Here is a 14,561-nt window from a genome sequence, read left to right as displayed (position 1 = left end):
AGAAAGAGCTGTATGTTTATTCCATCTTGTTTAGAAGAAACGCTAAGAATAAATGACCAGTGAAGCTCAAGTTACGTTTCTTATCAGGCTTATGCATGCTATTATCTAATGTTTAGCTTGTCCCGTAATGTGTGTGTGTTGCTATACATTCGTCAATTTCACCATCTTCATTCACAACAGAACCAGTATGCAGAGCACCTCTCGACATAATCTTTGTCCTGGACGGGTCTGACAGCGTGGGTCCGACCAACTTCGAACGCGTCAAGGCATGGGTCAAGGCAGTCGTCGGTGACTTCGCCATAGGCAACAACAACACCCAATTAGGTCTGCTGCAGTACGGTACCCACCCGCGGTTGGAGTTTTCCCTGGACGTTTTTAGTAGCCAACAGGAAGTTCGTGATGGTATTGACGGAGTGACGTACATAGGAGGCGCAGCAAATACAGGAGCGGCACTCCGAGCACTCAACTCAGTCGGGTTTGCGGAAAATGATGGGGCTCGCACGTCGGCAGCCAAAGTGGCAATCGTGGTAGCAGCAGGGACATCAAGCGATGACGTTGCGTCGGCTGCCCGAGATGTCCAGATGAGCGGTGTACTGGTTTACGCCGTCGGTGTTGGAGGGTACGACTCAAGTGAATTGCAAGAGATTGCGAGCTCAAGTCACAGTATGGCAAGTGTGGGCAGCTATCTTGGGTTAAACGACTTGAGGACTTCCTTGCTAGCGTCTTCATGCGCAGGTACTATTTCCACATTTCTATGGATCATAATTCAATCAAGTTGAGACACAATTATGAAAAAAGGAGAAATATGACGGTATTTACCTTGACCTCGATAATTTCACTTAAATAGTTTCGGGCAAATCAATTCTTTTCTTCTATAAGGGAATGCATCATGTTTAATGAAGCAAACAGACCATCTAATTCTATTGAATAGCTTGGTGAAACGTGTTGTCCAGAGAAGAAAGAAAGCAATGTCAAGACAGCAATATGTAAAGGTTGTCGTCATAATTATGATACTTAACAAAGGATACAGCTAATTACTCGCTTTTACCCTCTTTCAGTCCCCGAGACCTTGGTGCTGTTTTTCACAACAAATGTGGAATTCAGCGTGCAATTTCAAAACCCAAGATCGTCTGCATATGTGACCTTAGTTACACAAATAAACACAGAGGTAGGAAGATGTTCTACTAAGTATACCAGTTTCTGAATAATGCTTTTTATCAGATCGTCTTCAGTTGCAAATAGTTTGCTGGGGATATTATACAGCGCGGGATTGATAGCCATGGACATGTAGTAATGACTTTGTAGTTTGTTCCTGCTGAATAGCACATGCTAAAGACAGAATGTCGGTTTTCTTATCCATTGTACAGTTAAGGAGAACATCCACTTAAAGAAACAATAGGATGTAAGAATATGACCAACAAGTCTGCCTTCCGCTCTGCTTTTCTATGTCCAAGTTAAAATCTGAAACCATTTTCATTGAAAAACATACACACCATACTTCCACTTTGCAGCACCTTGTACCATCGTAATAAAATGACTTGCTTGCTCCTTTTTTTCAGCTCCGCCTGCTGTTCAAAGATATTGCTGGATTCTATGGCGCTGCGGTTGCCGGTTTTCGTCTTGGGTAAGCATCTAAGAATGTTGACATATGTTGGCACCGTTGCATTTTCCTGCAAATTTTATATAATGTAGCTGACGTTACATCATCTATTACTGTAATAAAATATAAATGACATCCAACTAACTGACGATCGGTGTTTTTATTATCATTTCAGAGCCAACAACAAGGTGCAGGTGTATGTCAAAGTGTCTGTGGCTGCATACATCAGTGTGACACTTCGGACGCGACTGGAGACTACTGTGAATACTGGCAGTATTGGTGACTTAGTCGTCATTTCCGGATCATCGGGAGTCCTGCGGGAAGGTAATTACATAAGCGAAACGTTACTTTCTACTCAAGCATTGTTAATGTACGCTTGAAAGTTCATCTCTGTTGGTAGAAGTCATTCTGAATCAAAGTAAACTGCTCTTGGCAACACAACACTTTCTACTTGTTTTAAGAATAACGTCCCGACCACATTCGTCGTGCGACCATCGTACAATCACTAAGGGCATACTTGGTAAAGTCGTGTATATGTTGTACAAAATGCACCTGTTTGTTTTTCGGAAAATGCTGTCTAAGACCCTTGTAGGTGGTTTGTTCTGTCACAGCCTGTTCGAAAATTCGACATCAAAAGCGTACGACGACATACGACGAATGTGACCACACCGTAACCTACGATGCTTGATAATTGTTGTTTATGAGAAACTGACTTATTGGAAACTTGTACTGACTGTGCATGAATATTCTGATTACAGACATACCCTTGACAGTGGTCAGTCTGGTAGTCCGGGAACGTTGCAGCGGAGACCTTTTCGATCCTATGTCTCCAGCATATACGCGCTTTGTCATGCGTATAGAGTCAGCGGTAAGTAATCTGATTCCTTTTCTTTTTGTTAATTGTTAAGGGTGATCATGTTGTGTAGTTATTGATAGTAATGGTGATACGTTTACGTCAGTATAAAGTACATGTACATTTCGCTTCCAGACCTATTCGTGTACAGGTTTCTGCTTCATATGTTTTATAACATTTCAAGTTACCAATGGTTGGAGTGTTTCATTTCCTTTTTTCTATCAGATGCTGTCTGTTCTTCGACACATCCCTGGGTTACTGTCAGTTCAAATAACCAACGTGGGCTGTTTGTAAGTATGTCCCGGTGTTTTTGTGAATTTCAGAAAAACAATTCTTACAATCGTATTTTTAGAACAAAGAATTCGACGAAATTCTATACCTAATTAATTGTATTCATATTTCAGGGGATTGGACATCAGAATCACCGCTAACATAGTGCTAGTTTCATCAGCTTCAAATGCCTTTGTTGCCAATTTTTCCGCGGCTGTGGAGTCAGGAAGAGTGGGTAACCTGACTGTTGACCCATCCTCACTTCTCTTCGGAAAAGCCGGTTAGTGGCATACCTATGATAAGTAATGATTCAACATTCAAAGCGTAATCCGCATTAGAACAAATGGGAAATACTGTGTCTCTTTTTACACCAGGTATCTAGTATACCCACTTGCCATTGCAAAGTATATACCCCAATCTAACCATCTACAGTTATTCAGATGAATAATAAAATAAGCACTTTGTCCTTGCTTAATCAAGGGTTGTTACATTTGGAACTTACATAGCATACTAGTAAAACAGGTCCTATATGTCTAATTCGTAAGCCGTTTTCCTTACAGCTCTACTTTGTGGTAGTTCGCTGGACATCATTTATCTTGTGGACGGTTCCGGAAGCGTGGGAGCAAACAACTTCGAGAAAGTCAAACTGTTCATCAAGAAGGCCGTTTCAGGATTCGTCATTGGTCCCACTGCAACACAAGTTGGGGTCATACAATACAGCACTAGAATCAGGCAAGAGTTCTCCATGAATTCTTTCCAAACAGTAGAAGGTTTATCAGGAGCTATCGACGCCGTGGAATACATGCAAGGTGGTACACTGACGGGAAGTGCTATCCGTTACGCCAGCAAGTACGGATTCTCAGTTTTCGACGGGGCGCGTCAAGGAGTGCCAAAGGTGCTGGTTGTTGTGACGGATGGAATTTCGTCAGACGAAGTAGCAGCTCCGGCTTTGGAAGCACAGCAAAAAGGCATTTTTGTTTACGCCATTGGCGTTTCCAACTACGACGCAAATCAACTACAGCAAATTGCCAGTACAAACGAGACCTCAGCTATGGTGGACAACTTCAACCTCTTGGACAGCGTCAGGAACACATTGTTGACGAGCGTGTGTGATGGTGAGGTTGATCATGTCTTCAATGGTCATTTCCAAATTAAAGTTTATATCTTTAACATTTTTGAGATGTAGGATATGCATACACAGAAATGATAAAAGTCGACTACCATTACTTTCTCCTGCAGTGGCACCTCCTGTCTACGCATCCGTGATATTGAACATCCAGTTCACGACAGCGCTCAGAAACCCAGGATCAGCTGACTATATCAATCTCTCTACCAGAGTAACGACCGAGGTAAGCAGATTGTTGTACTGATGGAATAGATCTAGAATGTTAAGCGATCTTTTACTGTCCGGAAATGACTTACTTTACCTGACTGCTTCGTCCGCAGATGTCTAGCTTGTTCATTTCCATCGTGGGATTCCGAAGTGTGTCTGTTGTCGGCTATCGGGCTGCGTGAGTACCAAACCATATGTTGTATCGTAAATTTATCTACCTCGAAGAACTGATATTCCATTGTGATCAGCAGGCGGAAACGTATCTATTTTTTGAACGTCCGTGTACTTTGTAATATTTTTTGCAGGGCTGGCAACCGGGTGAAGGTTGTGGTTGCAGTGTATGTTGCCGAGTTTGCAGCCACCGCCTTCAACCAGACATTCGTCAGCATAACTCGCACAGGCAGTATAGGATCGATTTCTGTCGATGCGTCATCAGCATTCGTTGTTGGGGAGGGTAAGCACAGTTGGTCCCATTTTTAGCATCGGCATCAAGACGATTATCTAAGATAGTTCAGTTAATTGACAATGACAATGACCTTTATTGCGTATTATGCTTAACGTGGACCAATATAGTTAAAGATAGCTGTTGGTAAATGTAATATGGCTGTATCAACGCAGGTAAGAGAATAACATGCTGCAGTCATAAATGTATTGCACTCAACTATAGTATGGCAGTAGTGTGAGGTATTTTTGTTGTTCTCGGTGGTTGGATTTGATTGGTATTTGGAGAAATGAAGACCAAAACATAGAAAGCTGAAGAAAGCCTTCAACACGCCCATCATTATTTCTGGTACGACATATCTTGTATTTGCCACAGAAACTGCACCAGTTGTTGTGAGTCTTGTCGTAAGGGACAGTTGCAACGCCGACCTACTCAACCCAGATTCCGCAACATACAGGGCATTCGTCACTGAAGTAGAGAGCGCGGTAAGATTCACTTTAGTGTTTCCTTTCATTCTTTCAGTGCCCTTTCAAACTAAACCCTTTTTCGGCAAAGGAGCTCATCTTGCAGCATCACTTTAAAATATTGCTGCCACGTGTTATTCCAGGTATTGTCGATTCTCGGACACATTCCAGGAGTGCTTTCCGTACGAGTAACCGGAGTCCGCTGCTCGTAAGTACATGTCCTATTTATAAATGAGCGTTCATCTTGCAATCGGAAAGTCGGGACTTCAAACACGGCCGGGCCGTACCAAGGTGACTCGGAAAATTGTACATACTGCTTTATATGATGAGAAAGAGGACGGGAACACGCTTCAATCCAGTTGACTGGCTCGTAGTGGCATGTGTGGCCCATGGACCATAGAGATTGGCACCGCCCGAATATACACCGACAGATTAATGATAGATTAGTTTTGGTTTACACATTATCAAAAGATCTTGTATCATTCCACCAACGTTGTCGTCATGATCATTAGTATAAAAGCTGACCAAGGCATTTATTTAGTTCTTGCTCTTTTTCTCAAATTTTAGGGGACTTTACATCCAAGTCACTATCAGCGTAACCGTAATCTCAACGTCCTCCAATCTTCTGACTACTACTGTGTCCACGGCTGTACAGCAGGGAAGCATAGGGAACTTGACTGTCGAAGCTGACTCATTTTTGTCGGGAAATGCAGGTAAGGTGTTTTGCTTTCTAATGGATCCCAAAACCACACAAAAGGAACATAAACAAGAAAAATATGACCGGTCGACCATTTCATTAGAGGATGAAACATGTCTTATGGGAATATGCAAATCTTTCGTCTTTTCAGAACAAGATCAAAATTTGATACTAACATAGAATAACTTCAAACTAACTTTTAAATGGATTCTGAATGGATTCTTTACAAATTTGTATTTTGAAACTCACCCAATTGAAAATTGTAATTTTTGAATTTGTGTCATTATCATCTTTTATTATCTTATCATGTTATCATCATGTCACATCATTGTTTACATTTTATCATGTATTGCTTAATAGTTCACCGTTTTTGTTTCTTTAGACGCTCAATGGAAATTGAAAAAAAAAAGAAATCTGACCAATCAATGACATGGGGCAACCAGGCTATATTGTCACAAAATCAGTGCTGACGTTGGTGGGAGAATTTGATATTTTTTATACATTTATCAATTGACAAAGTTAACATCTTTTCTTTAGCTTTAGTCTGCCAGAATCCTCTGGACATCATCTTTCTAATCGACGGATCTGGAAGTGTCGGCACATCCAACTTTGAGAAGGTCAAGCAGTTTATGCAAAAGACTATTAAGGGGTTTGGCATTGGTCCCAACGCAACCCAAGTCGGAGTCATCCAATACAGCTCAACAGTCAGACAGGAATTTTCCATGGGCACCTTCCAGACATCTGAAGATGTATCGACAGCGATAGAGGAGATTGGATACATGCGAGGCGGTACGCTTACGGGAAAAGCTATACGTTATGTGAGCAGATACGGCTTTTCTGCTACAGATGGAGCTCGTCCCGGAGTACCCAAAGTTCTCATCATCGTGACGGATGGAGTTTCGTATGACGAAGTGGAACAGCCAGCGTTAGAGGCACAGCAGAAAGGAATTCTGGTATTCGCGATAGGTGTTGCCGGCTACGATCTGGGTCAATTAGAACGGATTGCCAGCAGCAATGGGTCTCTCGCTGTGGTGGACAACTTCAATCTATTGGACAGCTTGAGGAACTCGCTTCTAACGGGAGTTTGTGATGGTAAGATTTCGTGGTAATTTGTTAGTTCATACCTGTGAACTTTTGCTCAAATGGGAAAAGACTTTGCCGAAATAGATGTGAAAATGACTGCGTATTCCTTGGCTACGTTTTAATCGTTTACTTCCTCCCTGCTTTTAGTTCCATCGCCTGTCTTCATAAGCCTGACACTGACCATCCAGTATTCCGCAACAATGAGAAACACTACCTCTGCCGAGTTTGTCAGTATTTCTACAGGCCTTACAGCCGAGGTGAGCCTCTGTTTGTCACTAGCTTGAGTAACGTTTATAAAGACTTTCCATTCACATTGTGCACAATGTCATGTTGGCAACATAGCAACTACTGTAGTTAACCACCTCACCACTTATTTTCCTTTTACAGTTATCTCGGATATTTGTCGATATTCCGGGATTTCAGAGCTTGGCCATTGTGGGACTGCAGCCAACGTAAGTGCTGAGATGCTGCGTTTTAGTTTTAAGACTTTTGGTTTAAAAATGATTACTGTTGCTTTATTTTGTCCTAAGGATACATTGTTATGAAACATCAACATATCGCCAATGTATGTATGTGATTGATAATGGTAGAAAGGTGATCTTACTTTGTCAAACATTTTGTTTATATTTCTTACCTGTAGATCCATGAATCAAGTGAAGGTGACCATTGTTATATTTGTGGCACAATTCTCAACAACCACCATCAAAGAAACATTCACCATCGCTGTGCAAACTGGCAGCTTGGGGTCGATATCAGTGAATGCGTCGTCTGCAGTCGTCATTGAACAAGGTATGGGCAGCAATAAGTTTACCATCAATTGAATACTGTACGTCTAAACCTCTCGCATGCTCAGTCCCTCTCCCGATTTATTAGAACTGGAAAGTGTCATAAGTACAGTTAGGTATACATTTGTAACGATTTATGCATCTAATTGCTTATTTACACTACAGAAACCGCACAAGTGTTAGTTAGCTTTGTCAACACGGAGCAGTGCAACGCCAATCTTCTGAACCCAGCCTCTGCAACTTACACGGCGTTCGTCATTCGAGTCGAGAATGCGGTAAGCTTTTGTGGCATGCATCCGAAAGGAACAAATAACATTATAGACAAAAATGAATTGCAAAATTTAAATTATATGATTTAGATATTAAGGTTTTTCATTTTCAATTCAATGTCTAAATATTTTTTTGTATGTTGGTTCATTGACTCACCTTTTGTGTGCGCAGAATGTGTTGAATTTGTTCATGTTGTGATTTCTCCTTGTTGACAAATTATTCTTCACAATATCCAGCTGCTTTCAATTTTTGGAAATATCCCGGGGATAGTGTCTGTGAAAGTGACCAGCGTCAGTTGCTCGTAAGCAGATTTATCTTTTATGAAGTATAACATTATAGAATCAATTATTAGGAAGTTTTTTATGATACAATTAATGCAAATTGTTATTCCTCTTTAACCGTAACAATATAATAATGAAAAATGCAATGACTTTCTATAAACGAACATTGAGTTATAAAACAATCAGTCTGACAAGAGGTTTCTCTTCTAGTGGGCTTTACATCAGAGTGACAATTAGTTTGGGAGTCGTGTCAGCATCCTCTAGTACACTTGTAACGACGATCTCTACAGCTGTATCATCTGGAAATGTGGGAGGCCTGACTGTCGATCCAACTTCATTCGCTTCAGGCGAAGAAGGTTAGTAGACGATTATCAGGCTAATATCTGAACAACAGATGATCAATGATAATAGCAACATATTAAACTAAATTGTGATGTAAACGTCTTCCTTTCAAGGAGTCCTAAACTCCAGAAGGCGACGTTATTTTACACTAGATTATGTATCAATGAATACATAATCAGCCAACTTTTTACAGAATTTTGCTTATGGTGAATTACACAAAGTGTGTTTTTTTAACAATATGATGTGTAAACATACATCTTTAATGATGAATATTTTGGGCATAGATGAGGGGGGAAGCACAATAAGAAGGCCAGTTGTTAATAAGATATAAAAGAACACAAAGCAAGACGATTTTTTCTGAACCACCCTGACATTCTGTTTGTAATCTCACTTTTTTCAGGCCTTGTCAGGCGCATTGTAATAAGCCAGGGGCTGAGGTTGTTTAATTTCATTAATCAGAAAATAGAGGGTCATCTGGGGAATTCGATAGAATACTGAATGCTTTTTGTGCGCGTTGGACTAGTGTATCGTATACTGTAAAAAGTATTCATATTTACTTCCTAAAATTATCATCTATTAGAAAATAACTCCCCCCTCTGGACTTTAGGACTCCTTTAAAGAAACACTAGTTTCTGCATTGGGACTTACCATCACTTTGGTGTCCTTGTCTGTTTACATTTCTAGAAGTATCCAGTCTATAATACCATTTCACAACAATATCATATGTAACTATTTACAGCTTTATTGTGCCGAACTCCCCTGGACATCATTCTTCTACTAGATGGGTCAGGAAGTGTAGGGGCCTACAACTTTGAGAAGGTGAAACAATTTTCTCAAAAGATCGTCGAGACCTTTGACATCGGTCCTTTGGCAACGCAAATAGGAGTTATCCAGTATAGCTCGTTGGTGAGACAGGAATTCTCCATGAACAGCTTCCAAAGGAGAGATGCTTTGTCCAACGCAATCGACGACATTCGATACCTGCAAGGCGGTACCCTGACAGGAAGGGCCATCAGGTATGTCAGCAGGTATGGGTTTGCACGATCAGACGGAGCTCGTCCCGGAGTGGCGAAGGTTCTTATCGTAGTCACAGATGGCATTTCTTATGACGATGTGGCGCAACCAGCCTATCAAGCAAGACAGAAGGGAATCCTTGTCTACGCCATTGGCGTGTCGGGATACGACTTTGCGCAGCTTGAACAAATCGCCAGCAATAACAGGACATTGGCTGTGGTGGACAACTTCAACCTGCTGGATAGCCTGAGGAACTCGCTTTTGACGGGAGTTTGTGATGGTGAATATAGTAATCATTATTCAATACACTTGTTAAGTAGTCATTTTTTCTTTGAAAGAAGAATGAACACATCAGTATCTTATACATACTTTTTTCCCAACGTTACCTTCAGTTGTGCCACCAGTCTTTGTGAGTGTGACATTGAATATCCAGTTCTCCGTACAACTAAGAAACTCTGGATCGAGCGAATTCTCCAGTATCACCAGTATTCTCAGAACAGAGGTATGGAAAATTAAGGTTGCGTGCCTATTGGAATAGAAAGAATTTGAATGATATTTTTTAAGTTCATTTGTACGTTTGTCAAAATTATTTTCGCACAGCAATTGGTGATTCCTTGAACCGTTTGTGCAGATATCTAAACTGTTAATATCCATCGTGGGATTCCAAGGTGCATCTATCGTCGGATACCAACCTGCGTGAGTAGTCTACTTCTAGATCCTCTACAATCAAGCTTATATCATGGCAGATATAACCATGTAGATGTTTACCTTCTTGAAATTTGAACGGGATTGGTACTCCTGTTGCTCTTTTCAGTTGAGAGTTGAGAGGCACAATTGTTGTAATTTTTCCTCTTAAGTATGGTAAATATTATTTTTTCGTCGATTTGTCATAAATAATTCTAAACTTCAAGATGATAGGATGCTTCGTTGACATCTCTGACTACTAGGAAAAAAAAAGATATATGTCTGGATATTATTTCAGCCGTGGCAATCAAGCCAGAGCGTCAGTTGCTGTCTTTGTTGCCGAGTTTGCTGCTAACACCATGAAGCAAACATTTATTACGGCTGTCAGCACTGGCAACCTGGGGTCTATATCAGTGAATGCAAGCTCCGCCATCGTTGTCGAACAAGGTATTTAACGACTTATTCAATCAAGGTCTTCATTCCACTAGACGGTGCTCTCGCTGAAACCTCGCTGCGACCCAAGTTGGATTGTGTAGCCCTTGACTTCATAATTGGAATCCTGAAAATGTAAAAAAAAAAAAAACATTACAGAAAACATAAAAGACAAAGCGTGAAAAGATTCATTTTTATCTATTTAATTCGTTGAGGGCTCTAGGTAATCTTTGTTCGCAGAGAGGGCGCGGCGAGGTTGCCGCCCTAGTGGGGTGGGGGTATTAGCTAATATATCACTTTTCATCCGTTAGACTATTCCTTGGTAACGTTACTTTCAATTCAATAGCAAGTTTTCATTGGTTGATCTCACGAGAGTACATTCAACTTGACAGATGAAGCAATGCGTTAGAATTCCGAGAAATCATTGTTTTCTATCCTAGTATTTAATGGCTCTCTATGTTACTGATGCCAATAGTAACTCTTACTGTGTCAACCTTTCACCAGAAACTAATTCAACCGTCGTAAGTCTGGTTGTTCAGGACAGTTGCAGTGCAGATCTACTCAACCCAGAATCAGCAACGTACATAGCCCTGGTCGCCCGAGTGGAATCTGCGGTGAGATCATATCACGAACATTGTGAAAAATGCGCATGTCATGTAACAAGTATTGTTCTAGCTTTTGGACATCTTTTGACATGTAGACTAAATATCCTAGGAAACATTGGTTGATTTGATCGTCATTTGTACCAATTCCTAACACAAGGGACTAATAGATTCCCCATTCTTGTGTTTCAATTTACATGGCCCTCCCGTTCTATATTAGTTAATGTGGATTATCAAAGGCCTTTCAGAGGATAACATACACGTTTTGTACATCTCGACTTTCTTGACGTCATGTTACTAAAATCGTTCACTTTATCATCTTTAGGTGCTGTCAATTTTTGGGAACATCCCAGGAGTTGTGTCCATTGAAGTGACCAGCATCAGTTGCTCGTAAGTCCAAATTTCGGTGGAAGGAACACATTTTTGCTTAAAAAAAAAGAATATTCTGATCCAGACATTGCATCAAGTACTCTTTGTTGTATAATTGGTTTACCTTGAAATTAATTTGTTTTCTCTAGTGGGCTTTACATCAGAGTCACTATTACTATTGTGGTAGTGTCCACGTCGTCTAGTACACTTGTGACAACAATCTCTACAGCCGTATCATCTGGAAATGTGGGAGGCTTGACTGTCGATCCAACTTCGTTTGCTTCTGGCGATGAAGGTTGGAAGATTACATTTAGCAATGATTTTGTATAAACATAGATCCATGAAAAGATCTTTAGAATAGCTGCCAAAATGTGACAGTTCTTGTAACTCTGATATGATATGACCTTAACATTTTGTTCCTTGAAAATATATCAATAGAAAGAGCGCTTTTAACTTGCTTAACCTTTGGACCACTCAACGCCGATGTGTGCCGGTCTGTTGTGTATAAAGTGTAAAAAGCTGGCACATGTGGAGATTTCACAACAATATAATATCGTTCTATACACAGCCTTACTTTGCCGAACACCTCTGGACATCATTCTGTTGTTGGACGGGTCAGGAAGTGTAGGGGCCTACAACTTTGAGAAGGTGAAACAATTTTCTCAAAAGATGGTCGAGACCTTTGACATCGGTCCTTTGGCGACGCAAATTGGAGTGATCCAATACAGCTCGCGGGTAAGACAGGAATTCTCCATGAACAGCTTCCAAAGCAGAGATGCTTTGTCCAACGCAATCGACGACATTCGATACCTTCGAGGCGGTACCCTGACAGGAAGGGCCATCAGGTATGTCAGTAGGTATGGGTTTGCACGATCAGACGGAGCTCGTCCCGGAGTGGCGAAGGTTCTCATCGTAGTCACAGATGGCATTTCGTATGACAATGTGGCGCAACCAGCCTATCAAGCAAGACGGAAGGGAATCTTTGTCTACGCCATTGGCGTGTCGGGATACGACTTGGCACAGCTGGAGCAAATTGCCAGCAATAACAGGACATTGGCTGTGGTGGACAACTTCAACCTGCTGGATAGCCTGAGGAACTCGCTTTTGACGGGAGTTTGTGATGGTAAACATTCTCACATTTCTAACATTTTCAATATTTCTCAATTTACTAGTTGATTATACATCGAGGAAATTTTGTTTTATAAGATTGACGTGCATTCTGATGTTGAATTCCTCTCTCTGATTTTTCCTTTAGCTACACCACCAGTCTTTGTATGTGTGACTTTGAATATCCAGTTTTCCATACGACTAAGAAACCCCACATCGAGCGAATTCTCCAGTATCACCAATGGACTTAAGGCAGAGGTAGGAAGAATAGTTTATGTTCTTCTTGGGATATCCGGACAGGAATAAAAGTGTGAAATATGAATTAGTTTTCTTCTTGCATTTGTGGAATGAATTGAATGATTGACATCTTGAACCTTTTTGTGCAGTTATCCCAACTGTTTACATCCATCGTGGGGTTCCAAGGCATATCTATCGCCGGTTACCAACCTGCGTGAGTAGACTACTTTTAGATATATTTTAGGTTGAAGCTTAAATATGTTTACAAAGTAGCCATGTAGAGGTTTACTTACTGAAAATTTGATCGGAATCAGTATCCTTACTACTTTTGCTTTAGGAAAAAAAAATCCGCACAGTTTTTTTGTCATGTTGTTGTACAAGTAGTATTCGTTTTCGTCGATAAGTAATATCTTACAAAATTTCAACTACATAGAATACGTCGTTGATATGTCTAGTTATCCGATAACAGATGTCTATGTCTGTATATCATTTCAGCGCTGGCAATCAAGTCAAAGCATCAATTGCTGTCTTTGTTGCCGAGTTTGCTGCTTCCAACGCGACGCAAATATTTATCGCCGCAGTCAGCACTGGCAGCCTTGGATCCATATCAGTGAATGCCAGCTCCGCCATTGTAGTCAACCAAGGTGACGATTTATTCCCTGTAACCACCTCAATTTTCAGTCTTTTTAGTGAGTTTGTTGGATGCGTTAGTTTTCATAGCAATTTCCTTTGGATTGATCTCAGATGATTACTTTGGCAGAAGATGCATCATCTATCAATTCCGAGAAATTGAGCTGTTATATTCTAGTGCGTTAAGTACTCGTCTCCAGGATACTGATGCCAATCTTGATTCCTACTGTGTCTTGCTTTCACCAGAAACTAATTCAACCGTCGTAAGTCTGGTTGTTCAGGACAGTTGCAGTGCAGATCTACTCAACCCAGAATCAGCAACGTACATAGCCCTGGTCGCACGAGTGGAATCTGCGGTGAGAGCATATCACGAACATTGTGAAAAATGCGCATGTCATGTAACAAGTATTGTTCTAGCTTTTGGACATCTTTTGACATGTAGACTAAATATCCTAGGAAACATTGGTTGATTTGATCGTCATTTGTACCAATTCCTAACACAAGGGACTAATAGATTCCCCATTCTTGTGTTTCAATTTACATGGCCCTCCCGTTCTATATTAGTTAATGTGGATTATCAAAGGCCTTTCAGAGGATAACATACACGTTTTGTACATCTCGACTTTCTTGACGTCATGTTACTAAAATCGTTCACTTTATCATCTTTAGGTGCTGTCAATTTTTGGGAACATCCCAGGAGTTGTGTCCATTGAAGTGACCAGCATCAGTTGCTCGTAAGTCCAAATTTCGGTGGAAGGAACACATTTTTGCTTAAAAAAAAAGAATATTCTGATCCAGACATTGCATCAAGTACTCTTTGTTGTATAATTGGTTTACCTTGAAATTAATTTGTTTTCTCTAGTGGGCTTTACATCAGAGTCACTATTACTATTGTGGTAGTGTCCACGTCGTCTAGTACACTTGTGACAACAATCTCTACAGCCGTATCATCTGGAAATGTGGGAGGCTTGACTGTCGATCCAACTTCGTTTGCTTCTGGCGATGAAGGTTGGAAGATTACATTTAGCAATGATTTTGTATAAACATAGATCCATGAAAAGATCTT

General features: G+C 40.7%; 1 protein-coding gene across 1 annotated transcript; it reads left to right on the top strand.

The window, feature by feature from the left end:
* Positions 1–12,104: 12,104 nt before the first annotated feature.
* On the top strand, positions 12,105–13,965 carry LOC136426938 (collagen alpha-4(VI) chain-like). Its single transcript, XM_066415657.1, has 5 exons — positions 12,105–12,644; positions 12,777–12,886; positions 13,015–13,079; positions 13,361–13,509; positions 13,742–13,965. The coding sequence occupies exons 1-5, from the start codon at positions 12,191–12,193 to the stop codon at positions 13,963–13,965; spliced, it is 1,002 nt and encodes a 333-aa protein (XP_066271754.1). The 5' UTR covers positions 12,105–12,190.
* Positions 13,966–14,561: the final 596 nt, after the last annotated feature.

The sequence above is a fragment of the Branchiostoma lanceolatum genome, chromosome 2 (assembly GCF_035083965.1).
Source record: "Branchiostoma lanceolatum isolate klBraLanc5 chromosome 2, klBraLanc5.hap2, whole genome shotgun sequence".
NCBI lineage: Eukaryota > Metazoa > Chordata > Leptocardii > Amphioxiformes > Branchiostomatidae > Branchiostoma > Branchiostoma lanceolatum.
This window is presented reverse-complemented; position numbering and strand designations above follow the sequence as displayed.

Coding starts and splice junctions, on each gene's coding strand:
- LOC136426938 (XM_066415657.1), top strand. CDS start 12,191: ATGGTCGAGACCTTTGACATCGGTCCTTTGGCGACGCAAATTGGAGTG. Junction 12,645..12,776: donor TTTGACGGGAGTTTGTGATG/GTAAACATTCTC, acceptor TTTTTCCTTTAG/CTACACCACCAGTCTTTGTA. Junction 13,080..13,360: donor ATCGCCGGTTACCAACCTGC/GTGAGTAGACTA, acceptor ATATCATTTCAG/CGCTGGCAATCAAGTCAAAG.